Source organism: Artemia sp. Qi Xiang Cuo, chromosome 15 (assembly GCF_049724085.1).
Source record: "Artemia sp. Qi Xiang Cuo chromosome 15, ASM4972408v1, whole genome shotgun sequence".
Taxonomy (NCBI): Eukaryota; Metazoa; Arthropoda; class Branchiopoda; order Anostraca; family Artemiidae; genus Artemia; species Artemia sp. Qi Xiang Cuo.
In genome coordinates, this window is record NC_142808.1 from 12969134 (window position 1) to 12983354 (window position 14221).

General features: G+C 35.2%; 1 protein-coding gene across 1 annotated transcript in view; it reads left to right on the forward strand.

The window, feature by feature from the left end:
* The window catches only part of LOC148943344 (helicase POLQ-like), a 137341-nt gene that overhangs the window by 96886 nt on the left and 26234 nt on the right, over positions 1-14221 (forward strand). The window contains exons 12-13 of the mRNA XM_089101888.1: positions 3349-3444; positions 13206-13376. Coding sequence (XP_088958014.1) covers positions 3349-3444; positions 13206-13376 — 267 coding nt within the window. The remainder of the gene's footprint in view (positions 1-3348; positions 3445-13205; positions 13377-14221) is intronic.

The following is a 14221-nucleotide window of genomic DNA, read 5'->3' on the forward strand; positions in this document are numbered from 1 at the left end:
TACTCCCCCCTCCTCATTGCGGTTAGTTTCAAATGGTATAATAAAACAAGGCTTTTCAAAATTAGACTTTCTAGTTCCATGATTTAAGGATAAGATTACTCATATTATACGTTTTCTCTAAACGCTTTTATGCTGAGGGAAATACTCTTTAAAAGTTAGGATTTAAAAGCAAGATAACCAGATTATAGCCAATGGAAGAGTATCATTGCTGAAGCTTGAAGGGGGAGGGGTACTCCGGGGTGTTAGCCTCATCTTTTTGGATTCAGTAAGATCATTTCATTTTGTGGAAATTTACGTTTCAATATTCTGATTTTTTGTTTGTTTTTTTAATAGTTGAAACTCTTCTAACTTGTTTTCAATTTAGTAGACTATTAAAAATCAAAAAGGATAAGCCATCAAGACCTTTGAGAAAATATACGTTACAGTATACTAGCCCGTAAAAATATGTGCAAGAGAGGGTCAGATGAATTTCTGAAAGACTTAGCATTTTTCCAGATCCCCTGGTAAGAAATGTCGAACTCATTTGCATTGATACAGTATTTCAGTATGGCTCTATGGCCTGGTAGAATGACTTTATGGCCTGAAGAGGAGCAAAGACTAAAAGAATTATACTAATAATAGAAATTTAATCTCCCTCCTCAAAAATCACCCAAAATCAAAAGCTAGGAAAAGAAGTGGTACGTGGTTACGAATCAAACAATCAATAAAGCTGAGATGTTTGCTAAGAAACATCCAAACGCAGTCTAGAAACTCTAGTATCGACTTCAGAAAATCCACCCGAAAAAAAATATAAATTAATTATTAACAGTAAACTGACATTCTTTTTGAAGATACAATACGATTGAAAGCTTCATGAGGACTCTGAAAGCTGTTCCAAATCGCATTACTGGCTATCAGGGGAATGAAGACAGACCGCAATGATGGAGTATCAGTGTAAATTTGATGGAAGTGAGGATGATAAGACCAGGGGCGTCCCGAGACTCATTACATTGGGGGGAGGGGTGGCGATCTTCTTAAATTTTACCGAATCGCTACCTGATTTATGTCGAATTTTCTGCAGAAATCAAGAATTCTGCTAAATTTCGGGCAATTTTGCAAAATTTTTGCCGAATGCCAAAAACGATCCCTCCATGCCCCCCCTCCCCCCCCCCTCGTGACCCTCCTGGATAAGACGATTGATCCAAAATAAAAGATATATTATTACACAGGGCAACATGAATATGGCCGTACATTTGTAAAAAAGTGAAAGAAGCACATGATGGAAAATTAAGAGACTTCAGATCAATCTAGGGTTTAAATGAAGCACGGTTGGTTTCCCAAATAATAGTCCGTGCTGTACCATAAAGCTTTCAAAGTGGTTTCAGTGATGAGGGAAAATTTGACATCTAGATAACAGGACATCGTGAGACTGGACTAGGCAGTAGAAAAGGATTTTAAGAATGACCCTTGAAATTTGTGTTTTAGTTTTCTAAGGATTCAAAGGTTCCTGGATACTTTTATCTTGATCAGGTCAATATGATCATCTTACATGACCTTGATAAGGTCATGTAAGATTTTCATCAATTAAGATGCCTAGAAATCGAACTTAACGATCCTTAGGTCTACTTAGAGAACCTCTTGATACATGTATTTCATTTAAGTCAGGACAGGCATTTGAGACTCTTGATAAGATAAAAAAGCATGACTTTCGAATATCTAAAGCAAGGTAATTTACATCAATCCCCTGGATAACTTTCAAAAAGGGCTGTCATGTTTACATCCGGAAAAGATGAACTCTTGTCACAGTTATTGCTTGATGCTAGTTGACGAAGGCGACAGAAAATCGTAGGTTTTGATCTTTTCAACTGCATCAACAAGATTATTAAAGTAAATTAAAAAAGAGTATTGGCCCAATAACAGATCCCTATGGAACGCCAAACTCTATTTCGGAAGGGTTACAAAAGAATGGATCAACCGAGGTGACTCTACCTTGTAAATATACAAGAAACCAAGAATAAGCACTACCTCTTGTATCAATATAGAACAATTCCCAAGATTTTCACATGCGTGCTCAGTTGAGTGGTGAGTGTCCACTGCATGCTATTTGTTTCAACTCATCAGATGAAGAACAAACACCCTGAGCATTAAGCTGAAGCACAGAGAAGTTACCACCTCGTCTAGATACCCGAGCTAAATCTGATATATACTTACTAACAAATGAAGAATGAGTATCTTATGGTAAATTGTTAGACAGGCCTGCTGAACTTTTAATTGTATTAAGAACCTCAGTTGGGTTATTTTAGATTTGAGGTAGTCACTCACGCAAGGAGGAGATGTCACCCGAATTATACTCAAACAAATTCAAAATTTATTATCCGTGATCCATCACATGCTGCTCACCACGCACCTCGGTATCCCCACAACAATGGCATTCGGATAACTTGAACAATTGAGGGACCAACAATTGGCAAATTTTGACAAATATAAAAATCACAAAAAAATGAAATTAGAAGGATGATAAAAACATAATATAGAAGAAAAAATTTAATAAACAACAACGAAAAAATGAAACAAACAAGAAAATTGAGAATAAAAAAGATTGAGGAAGCAAAACCGAGAATCCCAAGGAACAAAAAAAAAACTAACATTGATTCAAAAATGTCACCATAGTCGATTAATGATCACTGATCAGGTCATTCAATGACCTGATTATCGAGATGGCTGAGCTGTTTTCCAATTTAGCTTGTACGCGGCCGCCATCATTCCACACATTCCTGTTTCTAAACTCATCGTGTGCTATATTTAGCAGTTGTTTACGCTTTGGCGTTAAGTTCTCAGATACAAATATTTTTGATCATGTTGGTTTTCTCTTATTCGCGAACACGCGTTTTGCACAATCGGAGGAATGAAAAGTGACAAGAATTTCCGGGAGAATATTATCTGCTGAAGTAACTCGAGTACGAAGCGCTGGGTTGACATGATATCAGTAACATGCATCCAGATTCCCATCTTATACTTCAGATCTCTATGACGCTATTGGTCAATGTTTCTCTACCTGTCTGAGACAGTCTATGGATTTGGATATAATTCGGCCTTCTTTCCTGCTCTAGATCGTCATTGCGGCATTCTAGAATCTCATTACGGTTTACTAATGCCGCTATCTTTTCTAGCACGGCAATCATGAACATCTTTTCAGTGTTAGCAAATTTAGAACTGTAGTCTTGACCGATCATGTCATTGATATCAGTGACAATAGTGTTGATTGCTTGTCAATTAACACTATTGATATTGTTGACGAATCATTGAAAAGACTATAATGAAGCCATAATTAAAGATCCTGTTGTATAATCTTTTTTCATTCTCTTTCAGTTTAATCGTCTTACTCCGGAGGAGTGCTGTGTTGCCAAGTCTCTTGGAATATCTGAAATCGTTTTAATCAAACTTAACTCCGGATTAAAGCCAAAGGTATTTTTATTTAGGTCTATGATTATAATCCCCATTGCACTTCCTGGGTGAAGGGCCATGAAACGGAGATCAGCACTGCCAGTAGGGACTGCAAAGTCAAATACCGTATTCTTTATACTTTTTTTGTACCAATAGTTCAGTCTTTCAAAAGCTAAACTAGTCAAGTCAGTTTTTTTTTCTCTATTTTTTTAAAGTTTTAGCGTCAAAGGGCTTAATTGACCCTTTACTTAATACAATCGCAAGGAGATTCTTTAAAAATAAGATTAATGCAAAAACAAAAATTACGAATCAAATTTTTGGCTGTTTGATGTTTAATATAACAGGCCAAATTATCCAAGCCCTGTCTATATGTACTACAGGGTATTTTCTATGGTCAAACACACAAATTAAATTCAGGATCCCATAATCAGCAAAATTCAGGAAGCCAGATTCGGCAAAATTCAGTAAGCCAGATGGCTATTGCGTTAAAATGAAGACCAGCAAAGAATCTTCTCCTTGAATTTCTTCTTCTAGTTTTTTTCGCATGATCGAATTTGCCTGTGATTGTTTTGACTATCTACAATTAAACAATACAATCTTATCTTAAAAATTGTTCTTTTAAATTTTAAATAATTCTTTTTAATGTGAAATTAAATATAATCTTCTTTTTCTACCGTCCATTGAAGCAAGAATGATTTAAGTTTAAAGGACATGTCTATCTATCTGACTATCTAAAATTAAACAATACAGTTTGATCTTAAAAATTGTTTTTTAATTTAAAATAATTTTTCATAATGTAGTATTAAATATAATCTTATTTTTCACCTTTTTTTTGAAGCAAAAACTATTTAACTTTAATAAACAGGTCATTGCACTAGATTTTTTTAAAGTTTCTCAATGATTTCTTCTTATAGTTTAAGTAAGTAATTAAGTAATTACTATTATTTCTTGTTACTTTGTTACTCTTTTTACTCTACTTTTAGTCTACTTTGTTACTCTATTATTTCTTGTTACTTTTTATTAAAAACTAGTAGAGGAGTTTGTAGAGGCATAGTTTTGATCAAATCCAGCACTCTAAAATATGTGTTTAGCCTGCTTGTAGAATTTCAACAAACTTTTAAAAATGTCAAAGTAAAAAAATTAGTGCATAAATAATTTGATTAAAATAATTGATATAAAATAATTAATTAATATAAAATAATTTGATCGTAAAGTGCATAAAAATTCAAGAAAGTTCAGAATTTAGGGAAGGGCCGAGCCCTATTGGGTCCCACTGTAATTCCTGTCAGTAGTAGACTTATAAGTTATGTCCTGTTTTGTTTTGTTTTTTTTTCGACAAAGTCAGTGTATTGAAAACATATTTCCGTCTACCGTAATTGGTCGTCCCTGAAAAAGAAAGCCACTTGAAATGCTGATTACTTGATAGGGATAGTGATATATTTAATTAACTTTAGCAAAAATTTAAATACAAAAATTAATATGATTCACCCAAAACCAAACGGTTGACGTGGGGTGAAACAGGTAAAAAAAAAAATACATATATATAACGTCATTTAAATTAACTATAATAAGAAAGAAAGAAAAAAAGGGAGAAATGAAAAGAAAAAATAAATAAAAAATAGTAATAATACTACAGGGGCAGCAACCACATGCCATATTCACCGAAAAAAATTTTTTTAAATGTTTTCACTTTATAACTTTAAGAAATAAAAAATGAATTCATACTTTAGGGAATAAGTATAAGCATATGTAGAATATAAGCATATTAAACTGACAATGTACATTTTTGTCAGTAAATTCATTTGAATTTTTTCAGTAAAGTACACATTATATTCTGGCTTTTAGAAAGCATAGGGTTTAGAACCCTACTCAGATTAATTTCTGCTCTTTTTGAGTTTGACTTATCTTAATTTTTGTTCGTTTTGGGTTTCATTTATTAATTGATACTGATTTGTGGTAGTTGTATGCTTGGTAGATTATTTGATTCTATTTATGTTCATTTTTGGTTTAATAGAGTTGTGTATTTTTAGTTTTTTTGTAAAACTTTTTTTGTTCAAAAAGTTTTTTTTGAATAATTTATGTTCGTTTTATATTGACATATTCTTTTTCAGGGAGAAAAACTGCGCCTCTTCTGAAGTTAAACAACCATCCCTTCCATAAAAACCTTAACTACCCCCTTGGCATAACTTACAACCCTTGCACCTAATCTCTGGGGTTTGTTTCAACCCCAAAAGCTTTGTTATATGATATTTAGACTATTTTGAATAGAATGTTTGTCTCACAATTTTGTATTAGACGCATTTCGGGATAATACGACAAAAGTTTTTTTGATTAATTTCTGTTTGTTTTATATTGACATAGTCTTTTTCAGGGAGAAAGACTGAGTCTCTTCTGAAGTCAAACAGCCCTTCCATAAAAATCTTAAATAGCCTACCCCCTGGGCATAAATTACAACCCTTGCCCCTAATCTTTGGGGTTTGTTTCAACCCCAAAAACCTTGTTATATGATATTTGGACTAATTTAAATAGAATGGATGTCTCAAAATTTCTATTAGACTCATTTCGAGACAATACGACTTGTGTGTAGGGGGGAGGGGGTAGCTGCACTCTGATCACTTTGACTCTTAAAAAGAGCACTAGAGCGTCTGATTACCAATCCAATGAGCCCCTTTTACTGAATGTTGAAATGTTGACGCGACGCTCTTTTGTAATGAGTTTCTTGGGTAAAAAAGGTACAAATTAGGGGTTTGTTGACTCTGATTGCTTTTGGCTCTTAAGAGGGGCACTAGAACTAGCAACTTTTGAAACCTGACCAGAGACGACTGATTCTGCACAATCGAGGGCTTTTGAATCATTTTTGACTATTAGAAAGGGTACTAGCCCTTTCAATTTCCAATCGACGCACTTCGAGACAATACGACTTGTGTGTAGGGGGAGGGGTAGCTGCCCTCTGATCACTTTGACTCTTAAAAAGAGCACTAGAGCGTTTGACTGCCAGTCCAATGAGCCCCTTTCACTGAATGTTGAAATGTTGACGCGACGCTCTTTTAGTTGTAATGAGTTTCTTGGGTAAAAAAGGTACAAATTAGGGGTTTGTTGCCTCTGATTGCTTTTGGCTCTTTAAATGGGCACTAGAACTAGCAACTTTTGAAACCTGACCAGAGACGACTGATTCTGCCCAATCGAGGGATTTTGACTTATTTTCGACTATTAGAAAAGGTACTAGCCCTTTCAATGTCCAATCGAGTGAGCCCTTTTTGAAGTTTCTACAACAATGCTTTTTATAAAAAAAAAGCGTTGTTTTAGAAAGCTTGGACTTTAGAACCCTACTCATATTAACTAGATATATGAAGTGGGAAATTTTTCCCCTTGCACTCCAATCATAGCGCAACGTTTATACGCGCTTTACTGAAAGCAATATATATTTTAAGTAATTTTTATTTAGATGCATTTTTGTAGCCATTTTATTTTATGACTAAAATTGGACCTTTGAGTGAAGGGATTGGGGGGGGGTGTGAAATACAATAATACCCGTCACTCTGGATGCCTTCTTTTGGGTGTGGGGGATGAGCTGCAGCCAGGTAACCAATTTACTCTGTATACGGCATTGATTTTTTTTTTGACAAAAAGTGCATTTTGGAAATCTCTTAAAATATATGTATATATTGCAAAATATATAAATATATAATATACATTTATATATATATATATATATATATATATATATATATATATATATATATATATATATATATATATATATATATATATATATATATATATATATATATATATATATATATATATATATATATATATATATATATATATATATATATATATATATATATATATATATATATATATATATATATATATATATATATATATATATATATATATATATATATATATATATATATATATATATATATATATATATATATATATATATATATATATATATATATATATATTTAAATATATATATATATAATATATATAATATATATATATATATATATATATATATATATATATATATATATATATATATATATATATATATATATATATATATATGTATATATATACATATATTAAATTATATATATTGCCTTCAGTAAAGCGCGTATAAACGCTGTGCTATGATTGGAGTGCAAGGGGGAAAATTTCCCACTTCATATACCTAGTAATTTCCGTTCGTTTTGATTGTGATTAGAATATCAATTTTATTTTGGGTACATTCTAAGTTCATTCTTGTTTTTTTTTTTATTATTATTAAGTCTAATATCCGTTTCTTGTAACTGTTTTATCTCTTATAATGTTTTAACTGTTTAACTCCTGCAATAACTGTTATAAAAAAGATTATAATTGTGGTACAAGACAGACAACTTCCTCGTTCAATTATTTAGTAATTTCTGTTCGTTTTGAGTTTGAGTTGAATATTAGTTTTATTTTTGTAACTTATAAGTTCATTATTGGTTTCATTTTTATTGACAGACAACTTCCTCGTTCAATTATTTAGTGGTCTCTGTTCGTTTTGAGTTTGAGTTGAATATTAGTTTTATTTTTTGTAACTTATAAGTTCATTTTTGGTTTCATTTTTATTAGGAAGGCCTAATTTCCAGAATTTTCAACTACTTTGAACAAAATGGATATCTCAAAATTTTGATTGGATGTGTTTGGGGAAATGGTGGGCTTAAGAGGGTGGTTAGTTGCCCTCCAATCACTTTCGGATATTAAAACGGGCACTAGCCATTTCAGTTTCCAATCAAATGAGCCCTTTTTGAAGTCTCTACGAAAATGCTTTCTATTAAAACCTTATAGCCCTCAGGACATAACTTACAACCCTTGCCATGAGGGTTTGTCATCCTCAAAACCATAAGTTCCAGAATTTTCAACTACGTTGAACAAAATGGATATCTAAAAATTTTAATTGAATGGATTTGGGGAAATGGTGGGCGTAAGAGGGGGGTTAGTTACTCTCCGTTCACTTTCGACTATTAAAAAGGTTACTAGCTCTTTCAATTTCCAATCAAATGAGCCCTTGTTGAAGATTCTACGACAACACTTTCTATAAAAACATTATATCCCCAGGGCATAAATTACAACTCTTGCCCTGAGGCCTCTAAGGGGGCTGTCATCCTGAAACACCTAATTTCCAGAACTTTTAACTACGTTGATCAAAATGAATATCTCAAAATTTGATTGGAAGTGTTTTGGGAAATGGTGGGCGTGAGAGGGGGGTAAGTTGCCCTCCAATCACTTTCAACCATTAAAAAGGGTACTAGCCCTTTCAATTTTCAATCAAATGAGCCCTTTTTGAAGTTTTATGACTATGCTTTCTATAAGAACCTCATATGCCCCCAGGGCATAACTTACAACCCTTACCTTGAGGGCTGTGGGGGTTGTCATCCTCAAAGCCACAATTTCCAGAACTTTCAACTACGTTAAAAAAATGGCTGTCTCAAAATTTTGATTGTATGTGTTTTGGAAAATGGTGGGCGTGAGTGGGGCTTAATTGCCCTCCATTTACTTTTGACTATTAAAAAAGCCACTAGCCGATTCAATTTCCAATGGAATGAGCCCTTTTTGAAGTTTCTACAACAACGTTTTCTATAAAAACCTTATATGCCCCCGAGGCATAACTTACAATCCTTCCCTGAGGGTTGTGGGGGGGCAGGGGTTGTCATCCTTAAAGACCTAATTTCCAAAACTTTCAACTACGTTGAACAAAATGGCTCTCAAAATTTTGATTGAATGTGTTTTGTGAAAAGGTGGGTGGGAGCGGGGAGTTAGTTCCCCTCCAACCGCTTTCGACTATTAAAAAAGGCACTAGTCCTTTGAATTTCCAATCAAATGAGCCCTTTTTGACAACGCTTTCTATGAAAACCCTATATGCCCCCAGGGCTTAACTTATAACCCTTGCCCTGAGGGCGGTGGGGGGTTGTCATCCTCAAAGACCTAAATTTCAGAACTTTCAACTACTTTGAACAAAATGGCTATCTCAAAATTTTGATTGGGTGTGTTTGGGGAAAAGATGGGTGTGAGAGGGGGTCTAGTTGACCTCCAGTCACTTCCGACTATTAAAAGGGCACTAGCCCGTTGAAATTCCAATCGAATGAGCCCTTTTTCAAGTGTCTATGACAACGCTTTCTATAAAAATTTTATATACCCACAGGGCATAACTTACAACCCTTGCCCTGAGGGCTGTGAGGGAGTTGCCCTCCTCAAAAAAAGAATTTCTATGTGGAAATCAACTACGCTGAACAAAATGGCTATCTCAAAATTTTGATTGGATGTGTTTGGGGAAATGGTAGGCGCAGAAGGGGTGGTAGTGGCGTTCCAATCACTTTCGACTATTAAAAACGGCACTAGCCACTCCAATTTTCAATCAAATTAGCCGTTTTCGAAGTTTCTACGACAACGTTATCTATAAAAAACCTTATATGCCCCCGAGGCATAACTTACAAAACTTCCCTGAGTGTTGTGGGGGGGGGGGGTTGTCATCCTTAAAGACCTAATGCCAAAAACTTTCAACTATGTTGAACAAAATGGCTATCTAAAAATTTTGATTGTATGTGTTTGGGGAAAAGGTGGGCGTGAGAGGGGGGTTAGTTGCCCTCCAACCACTTTCGACCATTAAAAAGGGCACTAGCCCTTTGAATTTCCAATCAAATGCGCCGTTCTTCAAGTTTCTACGACAAAGCTTTCAATAAAAGCCGCATGTATCCCCCGTGTATAACTTATAACCCTTGACCTGGGGGCTCTGAGGAGGGTGTCATCATCGAAGACCTAGTTTCCAGAACTTTCAACTACGTTGAACAAAATGGCTATCTCAAAATTTTGATTGGATGTGTTTAGGTAAATCGTGGGCAATAGTTGCCATCCAATCACTCTCGACTATTAAAAAAGGCTCTAGCCATTTCAATTTCCAATCTAATGAGCCCCTTTTGACAACGCTTTCTATGAAAACCTTATTTGCCCACAGGGCTTAACTTAAAACCCTTGCCCTGAGGACTGTAGGGAGGGGGGGGTTGTCATCCTCTAAGACTTTATTTTCAGAACTTTCAACTACGTTGAACAAAATGGCTATCTCAAAATTTTGATTGGGTGTGTTTGGGGAAAAGGTGGGTGTGAGAGCGCGGTTAATTGCCCTCCAGTCACTTTCGACTATTAAAAAGGGCACTAGCCCTTTGAATTTCCAATCGAATGAGCCTTTTTTGAAGTTTCTACGACAACGTTTTCTATAAAAATTTTATATGCCCCCAGGGCACAGCTTACAACCCGTACCCTGATGTGTGCGGGGGAGTGTCCTCACCAAAAACGTAATTTCTATTTGGTAATCAACAACGCAAAACAAAATAGCTATATAGAAATTTGGTGTGGCTGTGGGTGGGTAATCAGTAGGCGTAGATGGGGTGTTAGTTGCCTTCCAATCACTTTCGACTATTAAAAACGGCACTAGCCACTCCAATTTTCAATCACATTAGCCGTTTTCGAAGTTTCTACGACAACGTTTTCTATAAAAAAACCTTATATGCCCCCGAGGCATAACTTACAATCCTTCCTTGAGGGTTGTGGGGGGGGGGGGTTGTCATCCTTAAAGACATAATTTCAAGAACTTTAAACTAAGTTGAACAAAATGGCTATCAAAAAATTTTGAATGTATGTGTTTGGGAAAATGGTGGGCGTGAGAGGGGGGTTAGTTGCCCTCCAATCACTTTCGACTATTAAAAAAGGCACTAGCTCTTTGAATTTTCAATCAAATGCGTCCCTTTTCAAGTTTCTACGACAAAGTTTTCAATAAAAACCTTATATGCCCCCAAGATATAACTTATAGCCCTTGCCCTGAGGGCGGTTATCATCCTCAAAGGCCTAATTTCCAAAACTTTCAAGTACGTTGAACAAAAGGTCTATCTCAAAATTTTGATTGGATGTGTTTGGGTAAATCGTGGGCGTTAGTTGCCATCCAATCACTCTCGACTATTAAAAAAGGCACTAGCCATTTCAATTTCCAATCTAATGAGCCCCTTTTGACAACGCTTTCTATGAAAACCCTATATGCCCCCAGGGCTTAACTTATAACCCTTGCCCTGAGGACTGTAGGGAGGGGGGGGGGTTGTCATCCTCTAAGACCTAATTTTCAGAATTTTCAACTACGTTGAACAAAATGGCTATCTCAAAATTTTGATTCGATGTATTTGGGGAAAAGGTGGGTGTGAGAGCGGGGTTAATTGCCCTCCAATCACTTTCGACCTTTAAAAATGGCGCTAGCCTTTTGAATTTCAAGTCGAATGAGCCTCTTTTCAAGTTTCTCCGGCAAAGCTTTCTATAAAGATTTGATATACACAGAGGGCACAACTTACAACCCTTCCCTAGAAGGCTGCGGGGGAGTGTCCGCATTCAAAACATAATTTCTATTTGGACATCCTGCTGTGCTAAAGAAAAAAGCTCTATCAAACTTCTGATTGGTTTTGTTAGGGGAATTGGTAGGCGTGGAAGGGGTGTTAGTTGCCTTCCAATCACTTTCGACTATTAAAAACGGCACTAGCCACTCCAATTTTCAATCACATTAGCCGTTTTCGAAGTTTCTACGACAACTCCTTCGATACGAAGTGCCCCGGTCAAACCCCAAAAAACTAATAATACATTGTGCCAACATCGTTCTTTACTTAGGCAGCGCGATTGCGCTGCCTATGATTCCTATGATCTGCAGGTTTTATTAAAATGGTAATGAATTTATAAGTAGTTTCTGTAAATCTGCCTGTTTTTCTTACCACAAAAGCATCAAGTTGAAACTTTCATATGAAACTTTTTTTTGGGGGGGAGGGGGGAATTCGTATTTTGTGTTGAGGGAGAAGGGCAAAATAATTTTTCTCCTGACCTCGCAAAATATTACATAGTAATATCATAAATTAATATAATTGTAATTTTATCGTAATGCAACAATATTATAAAAATTATTTCACTATATAAAATCGGTAAGGGTCCGTAACTCCAAGCCAATCACTATTATGAGAACAGTCACGGGATATTATACAATAAGAACCTGAGGTGAGTTTTTTACCATACATGACGGTTGGTTTTTAATGCCTTTTGTCTGGCAGACTCTTCACCTGGCTATAAATAATAATACCGAGTAACTATAATATTAAGTGACATTAATATTAATATCTGATTCTAAGACTGAAATTATGTTTTAAGGAAAAGTAAATTTGAATGAATTTCTTTTTTATATCGTCACTCTTTCAGGTGTACCATTTATTTATTTTTTGGGGGAGGGAATCTGTATTTTGTGGTGAGGGAGAGGGGCAAAATAATCTTTTTCCTGTCCTCACAAAACTACATAATAATATCTTAAATTAATATAATATTAATTTAATTTGAAGGTTAGATGACTATAATTAAAACTCCAATGACCTATTTATAGGCTAAACTTTGTAAATGCCTGTATAAAAATAATATTTTTTTAATACAGCCTTGGGCTTAGCTTGTACAGTGGTTCTTACAGTTTAAAATATCGAAAGGGTCAATGTCGAAAGGGTCATGTTTATCCCTAAAGGTATAGTTATGGGATCTTTCAACTATGTTGAACAAAATTTCTATCTCAAAATTTTTATCGGAGGACTTTTGGAAAAAAAGGGGCGAGGTAAGGGGTCTAGTTGCCCTCCAATCTTTTTGGTCAATTAAAACAGGTACTCTTTTTGACGTCATTTTTTTTGACGATATCGTCACTCTTTTTGACGTCATTCTTTTTTATATCGTCACTCTTTCAGGTGAATCATTTCATTTTGAAACGTTTCTATTTGGCACTCATGCTCCACGCACTTTGGCAGGGTGAATCCATTTGGGATGTGGCTGATGCATTTGAATCGGATCGAGGTCATGTGCAAAATCTACTACAATCTGCTGCCTCGTTTGCCTTCAGCTTGAAGAGCTTTAGCGAAGTGAGTTCTTAATGGATTAGTTTGCTAACCCATTATTGTCAAATACCCTAATATCGAAAATTGGGTAAAATAGGGCGTTTTGCTTGTAAAATTATTCAACTGAGAAAAACTCTTCTTACATACATAACATTTAAAATTTAAAACTATTTAATGGTTTCTTTCCGGTATGTACTCTTTGTTAGGCATTCAAATAGCTAGATATTTAGTTTGTGCCAAAGAAAATTAACGAGTTTTTACTTTTCCTGTCGTTGAAATGTCGAAAATGTCAGTCAGCTAGACTCTTTGAACTATCTGACTACCAGATTTGGCTTAAGAGGTCAGTTCTCAATGGGTTAGTTTGCTACCCTTCTATTGCTAGATAACCTAATAGTGGCAATAAGGCAAAATACACCAAAATACGGTATTTTGCGGTAAAATACGGTATCTTGCGGTAATTTACGGTATATTGCGGTAATATACGGTAAAATTGGATAACAGTCTATTTTATGTCCTTACGGTCAGAAAATGTATATTAGTCGGACTTTCAGGGTTGGATCCAGTCTAATTGATTATCTCCACCCCCCCCCCCCCTTCCTCCTAATTTTTTGATATAGTTTGCTTCTTTTTTTAATTGGCATGACGGACCAAATTTTATGAGAGGTGGTAAAAATTAAAGTTTTGCGAGGAAGTATAAAGAAGGAGGCATAGCTGTGTGCCTCCTCGTTTACACAGGAGGAGGCGCAGCTGTGTTGGCTGCAGACGGCTTGGTGCTGCACTGAGAGGTTAGTCGTAATAGTAATAAATACATTCTTAGACCACACTGGCTATACATGACAAACGAAAACTCAGAGAAGAGAGAAATAACA